The 14,484-nt window shown below is 38.4% G+C and overlaps 1 protein-coding gene across 1 annotated transcript in view; it reads left to right on the top strand.

Annotated features, from left to right (window-relative positions):
* The window catches only part of LOC139723071 (choline/ethanolamine transporter flvcr2a-like), a 66,653-nt gene extending 52,753 nt beyond the window's left edge, over positions 1-13,900 (top strand). Inside the window, 5 exon segments of the mRNA XM_071634344.1 lie at positions 106-216; positions 5,023-5,128; positions 7,755-7,866; positions 9,094-9,140; positions 13,691-13,900. Coding sequence (XP_071490445.1) covers positions 106-216; positions 5,023-5,128; positions 7,755-7,866; positions 9,094-9,140; positions 13,691-13,900 — 586 coding nt within the window.
* The last annotated feature ends 584 nt before the right edge of the window (positions 13,901-14,484 follow it).

Raw genomic sequence — 14,484 nt, 5'->3', positions numbered from 1 at the left:
TGTTACATTTGCAAAAGGGATTATGTACGACCTTTAAGTTGACGTCACATTTATAGAATATGTGTACATGATGAATAGTGCCGTCACTCTGTCTCTCCATGGTAGGGGTACGACGCTGGGAGTGTACATCTTGTCTCTTCTCGGCATGGCCTGCTTCACCTTCACTCTCAAGCTGGGAGAGATCTGGGTCGTCTTCGGTGTCACCGCGTTCCTTGGGTGAGTAAAAGGCTGTCACCGAGACCCATCCAAGTCCGGGGAAGGGACTCTTTTTTTTTTCTCCACAAATTCTCCTTGTATTATCTTGTATTTTGGAAAGATTAAAAATGGGACTGGTTAAAATCAGTAAAGGGCATATATCACTGGAATAGATGTCGCCACGACTGCTGCGACTCATGTGACTCAAAGCATGAAAAAAAATTTTTTGTGCTTGCACCAAGAAGACGAATCTTTAGCAATGTCAGAGTCGTCTCCAAACAAGGTGACAACTTATTCACCCTGAGGTCTTTGAGACATCTCCACATTGTTGCTGGTAGGTAGCCATGGTTCTCCGCTAGGTGGCGGAGACGCCTTAGAGACTTCGCAGACAAAGTTGGCCTCTGTGACTTGGCAGCAACTGAAAGGAGACATCACAGAGACATCTCAGACCAGCTTGAGACTGGAAAAAAGTCTCCCAAAAATCAAACATACCATGTTTGATTCTCTTGCAACTCCCTGGAGATGTTGCGCTGATGTGATGAGCAAGACTCTAGTTGCCGTCAAATTGCCGCCAGATTGTCACCTAGTCCCCAAGTCACTGAGATGCCCACTTAAGTCTGCACAAAAATCAGAGGATCGAAATATATAAAAGCTGTCTCTTTGAGACAGAAACAAAATTAAGTCTTCTAAAATTTGTTGTCAGTTAAAAGGCCAGTTATGAATTCAGTATTTAGAGGCTTTTGTTAGCCTTTCTTTCAAATTAAACAGTTCTTTTCTTTTTTTTAACCAAAATAGGAGTCAAAGAAAGAGGAATTTCAATTTGTACCTTTTAAAATACTAATGATTAATACTGAATATTTGAATAAAATGACACAGTATCAAATCTCCGATATATGGTTCCATGGACCGGACGAGTTATGAAGTTACCCTTAAAGGGACGGTATAGTTTTGGTTGAGATGGGTTTCCAACTTTTTTGTGGGATAATGAAAAACCCTAATGAAATATTACAGAGCACACAATTCTAGGAGGAATTCAAAGTTTATTTGGTGAATATGGTTTTGAAATGACCAAGATATCAAAGAATGAAAGAGATCCTAATAAAAGTTGGGACCCACCTTTTATTAGGACCACTTTGTTATACTTTGTTCATGGATATCTCAGTCATTTGAAAACCAATTTTCATCAAATAAACTTTGAATTCCTCGTGGATTTGTATGCTCATTATTATTTCATGAGCGGTTTCTAGTTATCTCGCAAAATAGTTAAGGTCTGAATCCCCCATCTCAACTAAAAATAAACCATCCCTTTAAGGGGTACACTGTTCAGTGAGAGGGAATTTATAAATCAATCTAAGCAGTGTGCTGCCTGTTTTACGAGCCAATATTCTAGTCCATGCATGCTGTGACAGTGTAAAAGGTAAATTTTGCATTATCTCAGCTGCATCTGTAAGGCATCTATTGCCCACGCGCAGAGGGACAAATTGCCTGCAAACACGACATGCCTACCAGATTCAGAACTGAACCCAAATATGCTGGGGCAGGCATGTGTTGGGAATATCCATAATTTCCTCCACCAAGGGGGTTATGTTTTTTTTTTTTACTGGTATTGGTTTGTTTGTCTGTCTGTCTGTCTGTTGGCCTGTTTGTTTATTTGTCTGACAAGCAAAGTGGCTAAAAAAATATTTTTAAAAAGATAGTGCAAATGGATTTGGATGAAATTTATAGGAAAAGTGGATATTGACCCAAGGAACGAATGATAGAATTGTGGTAGTGAATGGAATCACTGTCTGGATCATGGAATTTGTTTGAATTTTTGAAAGATTTTTTTTTAATCATTGGCAAATAGGGCCCACAAACAAGGGAATTCAATCTGTGTGTATTTTGAGGTGTACGTGCATGCACTGAGCGGGAAGCAAAGGTAACGGCACTAGAAAAGATTCTTTCATTGGGAAAAAGGGTAATTTTCAACATAATTGTGTACATATGTAAATTGGTGGAAATTAGCTGCTTGGTGGAGGTCTACACCGTCCAAGTGCTTTTCTAGTTCAGATTATAACTTACCTTTCAGTGAAGTATGAGACGAAGATGTTGTACGAGTGACTGACTTGGAATTTATTTTTATTTTTATGATGATATGAGCTGTCAGTCGCAGATTTGCTAAATAAATATGTATTCCCGCACTGTAAAAGTGGAAATTTTCATGCATTTCGTGCCACATGAATTTTGCGTGCTATTTGTAATATTGTTCTGTGTCTTTGATTACACAAAGTTAGAGACATGTGCAAAATTCATCTTGCCCAACAGAAAATGGAAATTAATCATGCAAAAATTTTGTCATTTACCGTGTTTGATACCAATTGGATGTATACACCTGAAGGCTACTTTTTGTTCTAGTTTTGTCATGTATGTTCTGTGTCAGAATGCAAAAATATGATTGTCAAGGGAATGCTCTATATAAAAATTTTGTTTGTTTGTTTTTGTTTTTTTAAATCAAAATTCTGGCTGCCGTTGGAAAACACTGGTGAATTGTAGATGTGTTTGGCTCATGAAAATGCATCTTGTAACTCTTTTAACCTTTGAAGATGATAGGGAAAAGTTCCACCACAGCAGCTACAGTCCAAAGACCGTTTTCCCCCCGATCACGCACCTTGTCACTGGTTGATCTTTGGAGAGTCTTCTGCTTCACAGTCAAGAGACTCGTACGAACGAGCCGTTCTTGCAGCATTGTGCAGAATGTTCCGCCCATTACAGCCAACAACTTCCTTCCTTGACACACTCTATTTCCCAGGATTTACTTCAGGCTAAGCAATGCAGTCGTGTGTGTGTGTGTGGGGGGGGGGGGGGGGGGGGACATCCATGACCATGTCTGCATTTCGTTCAAGAAATCCTTGTTTTCCTGTTGTATGAATGGGGAGATAAGGTTTCCATTGCTTTGCAGGCAATGATGGGATTTAAGCATGCAACAGGCCAGACTCAATACACACGCAATGCTCAATGAACTAAAAACTTGAGAACATGTCAAACTGTCATGATGATTATAATGTAGGATTTCACATTCAGAATACAGCATTCAATAACCCCACCCCCCAGTATGATACACCAAGAAGTCCACTTAATTTGCAATGTAATAGTAAGTAGCGTGTGAAATTATTCAATCTTTTTTCTGAAAATATTTATGCCAATCTTCATCTTTTTACTGCATCCTAGTGAAATCTAAGATGACAAAGGGAATGAGGTTAAACCTGTTTGGTAAAGTGATTGGTTTGATCCAGTCTTTAGTCGGCAGTATAGACGAAGGAGAGATTTTTAGAAAAAGAAATTGTGAATTTCCTCTTCAGAACCCCTTGGTAGCCACTGCTTGGTCACCATGACAACGCGGCATCAACTCCGGCCATGGTGTTGTATTGCAGACAGGCCATAATCTCACAATGCTTGACTGCCTCTTACAATCAGGGGAAGCATCATATTTCCTTTGCACGGAGTCTAAGTCTCAGGGAGTCTAAAGTCTGTAGGCCGAGTTGTGAGCTATCTGTGCTAGGCTTTTGGCAAGCCCACACTATCCAAAAGACTCTCTGCTGTTAAGTTGTCCTCTCACCCTTGTATGGATACCAGAATATTGATTCAAGTTTCCTCTGCAATGTGTTTTAAAACAGATGACAAGGTCCCGTGTTACTACAGTCAAGCTTGCTTAAAGTCAAATCTATTTGGACTGGAGAAATAGCTTTAACTCTGAAAAAATTTGATGTATGATGGATTAATAAAATCAATATAGAATATGAAGACAAGAGGACTTGAAAAGACCTTCACCTTTAATAGGTGATTAGTTGACTTATGCGAGGTTGACTTTAGATAACCAAGGTTGACTGTAGTAGTCAGAAGATTTAGCTAACTGGCCATATTTAGTTAAGGGCCTATCTCACTGGACTTTGCCATGACTTGTGCAACTCTAGAGACCAGAAATAGCCTGCCCTCTCACCAAGAAGGCAACTCCAGGGCAATGTCCGAGACGTCTCCAAAGAATGTGACAACTTATTCACCAGGAAGTCGTGGAGACATCGCTGCATTGTTGCTGTGGCGTTTCTGAGATGTCTTTCCAATCCCCCCCTCCCCCCCCCCCCCCCCCCCCCCCGGCTAAATACTGATTAGTGATAAAGCTAGAGCAAAGATTAGGGTTAGGATTAGGTTCAGGGTATAAAGTTTGGTTAGGGCTAGGATTAGGTTCAGGATTAGTGTTAGGGTCAGGGAAGGGTCCGCGGTACTTTCCCTAGACTCCGCAAAAGTGTCAATGTTCAAGAGAGCCAAAAAAGCACACAAACAAACAAACAAAACATGGCAGCCTAAGCTCTTCAACAAATGGAATCACCTTTCCTTTGACATGCCATGGTGGCCTTAATTTTGGACGAAGACAGCGAGCATTTGGATAGGACAACACTTAATTGATTATCTGACGATGATTTTTTTTTTTTATGTGATTTTCACCATAATTTGAGACACAAGGTCTTGTCATCCCAGCAAAGATATGCTCCAAAAATGATAAGCCAAGCAATATAGATATTTGTTTCATAAGAATGGTACAATTGTATCTTAGTAGTAGGAACAGATGATGTGAACTGTGCTTGACTCATTTCCTTATGCTTGTGATAAATAGTGCTATTTGGTGTAATTGAATTGTCATTTTGAGGCCAATATATACAAATATATAATATATATTGTCAGGATGATACAATTTGTTGGTGAGGAAGGGCACAATGCCGCCAATTAAACTCTGTCGAGTTTGTAGTGTAGTGTATTTACATGCCCCTTTCCCTTAATTTGTCTTGACCGCAGGTTCTTCATGACAGGATATCTTCCACTTGGATTTGAGTTTGCTGCTGAGCTGACATTTCCTGAACCAGAGGGCACTTCATCTGGCCTGCTGAACGCTTCAGCTCAGGTACAGATTACAACAAATCATGCTTAATCTTCTCCTTGATGTTACTAGACTAATATTCAAGAAGATAAGTGTCCTGATGATAAGCACTTAGATGATTAGTGTTGAGAGTAGATGTGATAAGTATTGGTGATCAACCTTAATTGTGAAAATGCTCAATGAGTAATTTGTAAGTTCTGTACTAGTGCTAGCAATGTTGTCCTATCCCCAACAACTGTGTTGAATCAAGCTCCAACACTGGCAGTTAGATAGAGTATTGATCATCGACACTTGTATTGTCTTCACAACACCTGATGGTTTTGTTTTCTTTTGGAGAATGTTGCGTTTTTGTTAAAGTATGATATTCCTGTTGGAAACCTTCCATTTTCGAATTACAAGCAATTGCATTGCAGACTCTGGGTTTGAAGGCAAGCATAATTATACTGTTGACTGAAAGTATGAAATGTCATGAAATGGTATTACTTTTAATAAGGACCAAGTGCTGATAATACGTCGCTTTATTGCACTGTAAGATATACACTGCAATTTTGATACTAAAGACTGTTGACTCAAGGCAGCGATAGAGGAGAATTTATAACTGTAATTGATTATCAGCTGGGAGCCATATTTGTGCACTTTTACCTGTGTTCAATGTCATTCCTTTCTTTGTCTGAGTAGTACATTCTTGTTTGCTCACTGCACACCAGGTGTGTGTATATATTTGATATTGCCTCAGAAATGAGGTCATTTGGAGAGAAACTGCATTGGGATTTCCTCCCATTAAAAGAGAAATTGCTCAAATACAAACACATTTTGGTGTTGACACAGTTTATTCTTGTGTTTGATGTCCTACAAAGAGAGGTTTGTCAATATACTGACTTCTTGTCATCTTTGACACTAGTGCCCTGTGCATATTTACTTACACTTTTTGCTCATGTCCATGAGGGCATACACATTTGCCTCTTATAACACCACATGACAGTGTCTGTATTGTTATAGAGATCTAGATCAATGTCTTCTTGGCATGTAGTCTGCCTCCCAGACCCTCATCATTTCCTTCTTCTCCTAAGCAAATTCTTACTGCTTATTCAATAGTCTATAGAGATGTGGTGTGTTATTGATATATTCTTAAGGCTAGTTCACCCCAAATGTACACTTGGATTCAGCGAATGAAGAAATAGTAGTAGGACACACATCAGCCAAGTTCGAGGAAAATTAGACAATCCATTTAAAAGCTCTGAATTTTGAAAGGTTTTGTTAAATCATGCCTGGGTTATGAGAGGCTATAAATATTTGTGATGTCTCAAGTTCATTTTTGTAGCATATGTTAAAAAAAAAAGAGCACTTTACCTTATTTACATTGTAGGGAAATAATGTTGCCCTTAACATTTGTTAGTAGCAAGGTGATTGAACATGTTTAAAAAAATAGAGAAATATTCATTTTGTTGCATTTTTTAATATTTTCTCTCTGTTAGTCCACTATAGTGACATCTCAAAATCTTATAGTCTTCTTATACAGTGAGAACAGCACATGGTTAAACAGTATATATTCTTCATTGAAATGAAGAAATGGTGCACTAGTTTGCTGGCATTTGCCTCCCCATAGAGAGGATAATAGAAGAGGGGAAAAAACCTCTGACAAAATTTAAGGTTAGGTGTGATTTTTGTTCCTATATCTCTCATCAGCTTGGCTTTATATTCAGTCCTTCATACTGTTAAACCACTAACATTTGTGGCATGAGACTTTCATGAATAGGAGCCGACAGTCTTTTTTGCGGGAAGAAATTTTTGCAAATTCCCACTAGCATTCAGTGCATTGTGCAGCCAGAAGCATTCCCGCGTATTTCACTTTTGTGAATCGTGGCTCCTTGTGAAATTCGCGAAAGTTTAATGCACGCAAACATTTATGGTCTTACGGTATATCACATGTGAAACTATGGATCTTCTCTTCCAGGTTGATAATAAGCAATATGGTACAAATGATAGATGACCGAAGTGATTTATGTGGCTCCCATTGTTGTTTTGAAGGTAGGGAGAGCAGTGATCACGAAGGAATGCAATGTGCTGGTAGCTCTTGCTCCTAGACTAGTACAATGACCTGCAAAATATCTCAATGTTAGTGCAGGCCTGGTAGGTAACTATGGTGGGGGTCACTGAACAGCTGTCAATGACGATTTACAGTCAGGAGCACTGATGAAGGATGGTTGTTAATGATTGGCCCTTGCTTTAGCACGATACACATACCACACCTCCAGGTTTGTGTGTCCACATCCCTCAAACTTCTGTGCAGGTGCACCGTACATATCACACCCAAGTTCACATGTAGGAGAATGGGTAATAATGCTCTTTCATGGAGCTGGTTTTAAACAAAATATCTGTGATTCATGGTTTGCAAACTTATGAAATTCTCATGAGAAAATAAAGTCATGGACGTTTATTGCGCAAACCGAATGAGCTAGCATCTTAAGATAAATCTGTAATCAGTCAGCAACATATTTGTCACAATCTTCTTCTTTTTCTTCTTCCTTTTTTTTTTGAGCAGTCAAATAATGCTGTATTTAGGTATTAAAAGTAAACTAAAAAAAGAACAAAAATGAAATTCTTATGACTTATGACCTACGTGCATGTGTTTTTGTTTGAATACTTGCAGACATTTGGCATTGCCTTCACCCTGATCATGGGTGTTCTCGTCAACAAAGTCAACTCACTGGTCGGGAATATCTTCTTGTGTGTCGCTCTACTAGTAGGAACAATTATCACAGGTAAGTTTAGATCTGTCTTTGCAAACGTTTGTGGATTGGAGCTGTGAGGGTGGGGGGAGGTAGGAGAAAGTTGGAGTCTCTTTGTCATTTACCTACAAATAAAGGGATATTGTGAACAGGACTTTATATTGCTATACGTATTAGTCAGTATATGGTACACCACTTTCGGTCCACCCTGTCACTGGCCACTTCACATGAATAATCAAGGCCTGACCTAGTGTAGACTTCCAATCCTATTATGTCCACTGTCATATACCGGTATTTTCTCAGTTATATTTATTCACCTCACCTAATGGTATGCAGGTATCACACTTACTTTCCTTTAGTCCTCTAACTGTTCACCTGACTGATTTTCCTGTTATTTCTTTCCTGCTCTGAATATTGGTATAATTCTGTCTACACTTGCCCTTATGAGTATTCAGCCTGTGTACTTGTAAATTATGTTGAATAAACCCATGGGGCTCAAATCAGAAAACCCAGGGTAGTTGTGTTCCTGGCAGTGAACAGGTACATAGCCTCTTATACATCATCCATTATTCTGCCAGTGTAGTGGAGTTGGACCCATTCTAAACTGCCCTACTCAAATAATGCACGGATGTACTTCATTTTGGTGCTACGGGGGTGCTCGTAAATTATTTTATTAACATATTTATCTGCTTTAGTATGCCATGTCACTTCAATGTCAGAAATTCAAAAGTATGCATAATTTGATTAATAAAATGGTTCTACCGTATAAATCAAGAACTTTCTGTATCGATTTAACACAGTGAAGTGGATTTTACCTTATGTACAGTAACACTATTGTACCAATTGTACTCAACATCAGCTGTCGGCAGTTCGATTTGGCATTTGCACCAAATGTATAATACACATATACCTCGCATATAAAATCTTGTCTTGAGATCATGTCCCAGACTGCAATTCACACAGAATGTGTTCTTGATTGTGTATCTAGGGCTACATGTGCATGTTACAAGAAGTAAATGCACAATCACATGAGGTGCTACTGCAATTGCTATAGATAATATTGTGTTTATATTAGCATAATTTTGTACTTTGCGCCAGTTAATTACCACATGTAAGTGTGTGTTTGCATGTGTGTTCCTATGTGTTTTTCTCATAGGGCATTGTATCCCAGTAAATAGGAAAGATGGAATGACTGAATATCATGTAATCTCATCAAGCTCTTGTTCATACATCAACTGTCTTTTTCTTCTCTTGCTGCAGCTTTCATCAAAGCTGAACTGAGGAGACAAAACGCGGAGAAAGAAGAGGTAAGCCACCATGTGTGTTATCATACACCACAAGTATTATATAAGCTGTTATTTTCGAGAGGGTTTAATTTTCGCCAATTTTGCAAATCAATGTCAGAACGGGGCTTTTACAACATGGGAGAATGTCGCCGTACGCTAGGGTGATAGTACACTTACGATAGTCTCTGTGTCAAGTTGCGAAAACAACATCTTGTGAAAATGTGTGTGACCTTATTCACGAAAGTAACAGCTCATACACTTGGTGTTTTTTTTAGGTAGCCCTGAGGCTCTGTAGGTAAATGATGATCATATGTATCAAATATACATCATGTACAAATGTTTGGCTGAATATATGATAGTCAGAGATCATGCAACCACTCCACTGAATAGTTTGTTGAGTGTGAAGTTAGAGCACAAAAACGTGTTTCATATTTATTTCATGGGTATCATGTTTCTCAAACGGCATTAATTGATGGTACTAGCAATCTTATCTGAAGTTTATAGAGGTGGTGGGTTTACCTCACAAGAGAAAGTTCATTGCAATGAAATCAGTAATATCCAAGTCATGCATCAGCCTGCGGTTTGTGTGACATTAAAATGTTTGAAGAAAATCTGACAGCTGACTCGTCACTGAGTCATTGCACAAGGTTACTGAATGGGACCTGGAAAGAGCTGTGGTGGAGAATATGACAATAACATCCCTTACCTGGAAATCTTCTCTTCATTTTGACCCCCCCCCCCCCCCCTACAAAAAATGAAGTGCAATATGATATTTCTTGAAGTCGTAAGAGAATCTTCCTTTGTCTTGATAGGAAATGGAAATGAATAATTTTTTTTTTTGTATATTGGACGAGAGTGAAGAAAAAGTAAGAAAGACTGTGCATAAAGAAATGTGAACTGGGCGAATTTTATGATACTGAAGAAAATTACTCCGAGCAAGGCCTTAAGACAACATGTTCACCACTCTTCTAGGAGCCCACTGAAGGTTACTTACAATGACTAACTGTCGTTGACATGGTCTTGTCTTTGTGTGTGTTTATCCTGTTTTGCTTTATTTTTTATTTTTTCTCATTGATCTGTTTTCTGCTTCTTACCTGCAACCAACCAAAATGATGCTTTGTTTCCAATGGCTAATAAAGGCATTCCTTGATAAATCCAGTCTCAAAACCAGAATGAACTGCACTCCTTTTCTTTTTAATAGTACAGCTCAGTCAATTATGTTATTTAGTTATGATATTACTTGAGCCTCCACCATATGCTTTGTTCAGGAATAGGTCATTGAATATGTTTATAAAGAGATTAAGAGACATTTATGATTAAAATTGATTTGACTGGAACACAGTCTCATGCTTGATGCTAGAATGGAAAATGAATTAAGAAAAATATGAAGACATTTTTGTCCCCGCCGAACGAGTTCGAGCAGGGGACAATGAAACGGGCTCCGTATGTGTGTGTGTCTGTGTGTCCGTCTGTCCGTCCGTCTGTGCGTCTGTGTGTGATCAAAATGTTCAATTTGCTACTTCTCTGTCATTTATGAGCCAATTTTGATTCTGTGTGCTGTATATGATAGCACTACATGGGAGCTTTGAAACTTCTACACAGAATTTCAGTTGTGACCTTTGACCTTGACCTTTGACCTGTATTGTACATTTTGCTTCAAAATGCTACTCCTTCGCCATTTCTAACCCGATTTTGATTCCGTTTGCTTTATATGATAGCACTACATGGGAGCTTTGAAACTTATACACAGAATTTCAGTTGTGACCTTTGACCTTGACCTTTGACCTATATTGTACATTTTGCTTCAAAATGCTACTCCTTCGCCATTTCTAACCCGATGTTGATTCTGTTTGCTTTATGTGATGGCACTAGGTGAGGGCTTCAAAACTTCTACACAGAATTTTGACCTTTGACTTCTTTGACCGTCGACCTTGATTTTTGACCTATATTGTACATTGGCTACAAAATGCTACTCCTTCGCCATTTCTGACCCTATTTCGATTCCGTTTGCTTTATGTGATGGCGCTAGGTGAGGGCTTCAAAATTTCTACACAGAATTTTGACCTTTGACTTCTTTGACCTTTGACCTTGATTTTTTACCTATATTGTACATTTTACTACAAAATGCTACTCCTTCGCCATTTGTAACCTGATTTCAATTCCGTTTGCTTTAAGTGATGGCACTAGGTGAGGGCTTCAAAACTTTTACACAGAATTTTGACCTTTGACTTCTTTGACCTCTGACCTTGATTTTTGACCTGGGGTGGTATTCTGAACACCGTTTTATCTCTGTTGTAACTTCTGTTGTAACTTCTGTTGTAAGTCTGTGAGTTACAACACCGCTAAAACAGTCGTAAATCGGTATTCTGAGAACCGTTTTAACGGTGTTCTAAGTCCTGAAAGCCACACCCACCCAAATAATCATATCCAATAGGAAATTTTGTTAGAAGTAGCATCTAAGACGTTTTAACCAATAAGATTTCTCCCTTGGGCAAATGCGCCTTGCGTAACTCTGCGCGTTTTAACAAGCGCTCATTCTCTGGCGTGCGCACAAATAGGACAATGGCATGCGCAGGTAAAGAGAGCCAGAGATGAAATAAAGTCATAACAGAAGCTTGATCATTATGCCTTCTTACCGGTTTTGACGTATAGTTGGTGCAGTAGGGGATTCGCAAAGCTATCTCAGATTGAGTCTTTTTATTTGAAATTTTGTTTAAAAAATAAGAAGATATCTGGCGCTCATAAGAGGAACCCAGATTTCATGGTTTATGGGGAACTAGACGCTTCTAAATTAAGTTAAGCCCTTGCAATGCCATGTTATTATTATCATTATTATTGTTGTTGTTGTTGTTGTCACTATCTTCACAAGATATCTCTTGGAGATCAATATCATGTCAAGTTCCATCATGGAACCTTAGACTTCTAATACTTTTCTCAGGATTCGCGCCATCCCCAGCAATAAATATCTGTGAAACACCCAAAGGTACTGATAATGAATTCTTATTGGTGAAGATAGTGAAATCATATAAAAAAATGTTTAATATTTTGAAAGATATTTTTGAGGTGAATAGTGCTTAAAACAAACTGCCGACGGTGCCGGTTATAACCTTTCTTTTCATGTGTTTGTGTTTTTATCTCTGTGCATAATAATGCAACGCGTATGTACTTGCAATGTTACTGTTACCAAATTTTGTATTGTGGAATGAGTTTACATTTTGTCAAACTGGTATATTTTTTTGCCTTTCTGTGCATACATTGTTTTTATTTTTTGCATATCTTTTTTTTATTTTGAACTCGCATACCACAATATTGAGTTGATGAATTATCTCACTATCTAACTTAAGTTAAAACGAAAGTTACAACGGAGTTAAAACACCTTCCACCCTGTTTTATCTCAGAAGCATAAATTTGCACGGGGCATGACTTACAACAGAAGATAAAACAGTTTTCAGAATACCGTGTAATCTAATGGGTGTTCAGGTTTGCGCCCACTGTTACGCGTGTGCGCATACCCTAAGACAATGGTATGCGCAGGCAAAGAGTGCGCAAGATAAAACACAAGTTACAACAGAAGTTACAACATAAGTTACAACAGAGATAAAACGGTGTTCAGAATACCGATTTGTTACAACAGACTTACAACAGAGATAAAACAGTCTCAGAATACCACCCCTGTATTGTACATTTTGCTACCAAATGCTACTCCTTCGCCATTTCTAACCTGATTTCGATTCTGTTTGCTTTATGTGATGGCACTAGGTGAGGGCTTCAAAACTTCTACACAGAATTTTGACCTTTGACTTCTTTGACCTTTGACCTTTGATTTTTTACCTATATTGTACATTGGCTACAAAATGTTACTCCTTCGCCATTTCTAACCCGATTTCGATTCCGTTTGCTTTATGTGATGGCACTAGGTGAGGGCTTCAAAACTTCTACACAGAATTTTGACCTTTGACTTCTTTGACCTTTGACCTTGATCTTTTTACCTATTTTGTACATTTTGCTACTAAATGCTACTTCCGGTGGGGACATATATTATGCACCGCGTAATTTCTGCTTTTCCTTGTTTGTAGTGGCTTTTGATGCAAGATTTTCGTTACTGATAATTTGCTTTTATGAAAGAATGAAAAGAAGTGGTATGAAAAGTCACATTATCCAAAGGGCGCAAGATTTACAGATATCTTAGGCAATTTTTTATTTATTTATTTATTTATTTTTTGCTGCACTGATCAATTTTTGATACAGTAATATTTGATGCATATTTCACGTATCAGGGCAACCCCCCCCCCCCCCTGGACAATTACCCTCAGCTAAACATGAGTTCGTGATAAGGTTAGAGTAAGGATTTGGGTTAGGGTTAGGCTTAGGATAAGAGTTTGGATTAGGGTTAGGATTAATTTAGGATTAGGATTAGGGGTAGGGTCAGGGGAAGGATCTGGGGTAATTGTCCAGGGGGTACTTGCCCTAGAACCATATTATTTTGATATCAGTGAACCCATGAATGGTCATGATTACATTTCATGATTCTACTTTGCTGACTGTCTGAGTTTTTTGTGATGTTTCCATAGTTTGAAGACCCTGGCGAGCCAGAGAAGAATCCTCTAGCTAGAGCGAGAATAAGCAGCGTGAAGTTTGAGGGAATCGACGACGACGACGAAGACGTCGAGACGGAAATGAAACAAGATGATGGTGATGATGACGCCATTGTAATTTCAGCGGGAGAAGAAGATAGACTTAATGATGCCACGGAAACAGAACAGAAGAATACACCGACATAACGCCTTGTAGTCCTCTTTTATTTTGTACTCCTGTATTTATTGCCCCCTGTGGCATTTATTTTTCTATCCCTGCGTGTAAAGTTCCAGCACACGTATGTAATATTGCATACATACAGAAAGGTACTTCAAATTAATTGCTTTAAATAATTTTGCTTTGATTACATATTCTATTCTTTAGTGAGAGAGTAGATGCATGTAAGAAAGGGGAAAAAAATGTATTATTGAAGCTATTAAAGTTGTGGCATGCTATCAGGAAATTTATGAAATTTCTGCCAGAATTGATGCACCTTGAAAAGAATGAAAGTTAATGATCAATTCGAGAGCTCAGAAGCTGTAAAGTAACTATTACTTAGACTGCAGAGCACTACTTCCCATGCTTTCAATACCGACATGAGGCTATCCAATGGAATGAGCTTGGGGAGTTTGATCATTGAGATTTGTTGCAAGGTAACAAAACATGAGTCCGACGTATGTGATGTTTCTGTCGATTACATGGCATACAATTTTATTGATTTTCATTGAAATGACAACTGTCCATGTCAAGATGGCCAAGTACTTTCTTTTAAGTAGATATTTAAAAAAAA

Source organism: Diadema antillarum, unplaced genomic scaffold (genome assembly GCF_040938485.1).
Source record: "Diadema antillarum isolate AM-2024a unplaced genomic scaffold, OU_Dant_1.0 scf00000180, whole genome shotgun sequence".
Classification (NCBI taxonomy): domain Eukaryota; kingdom Metazoa; phylum Echinodermata; class Echinoidea; order Diadematoida; family Diadematidae; genus Diadema; species Diadema antillarum.
This window is presented reverse-complemented; position numbering and strand designations above follow the sequence as displayed.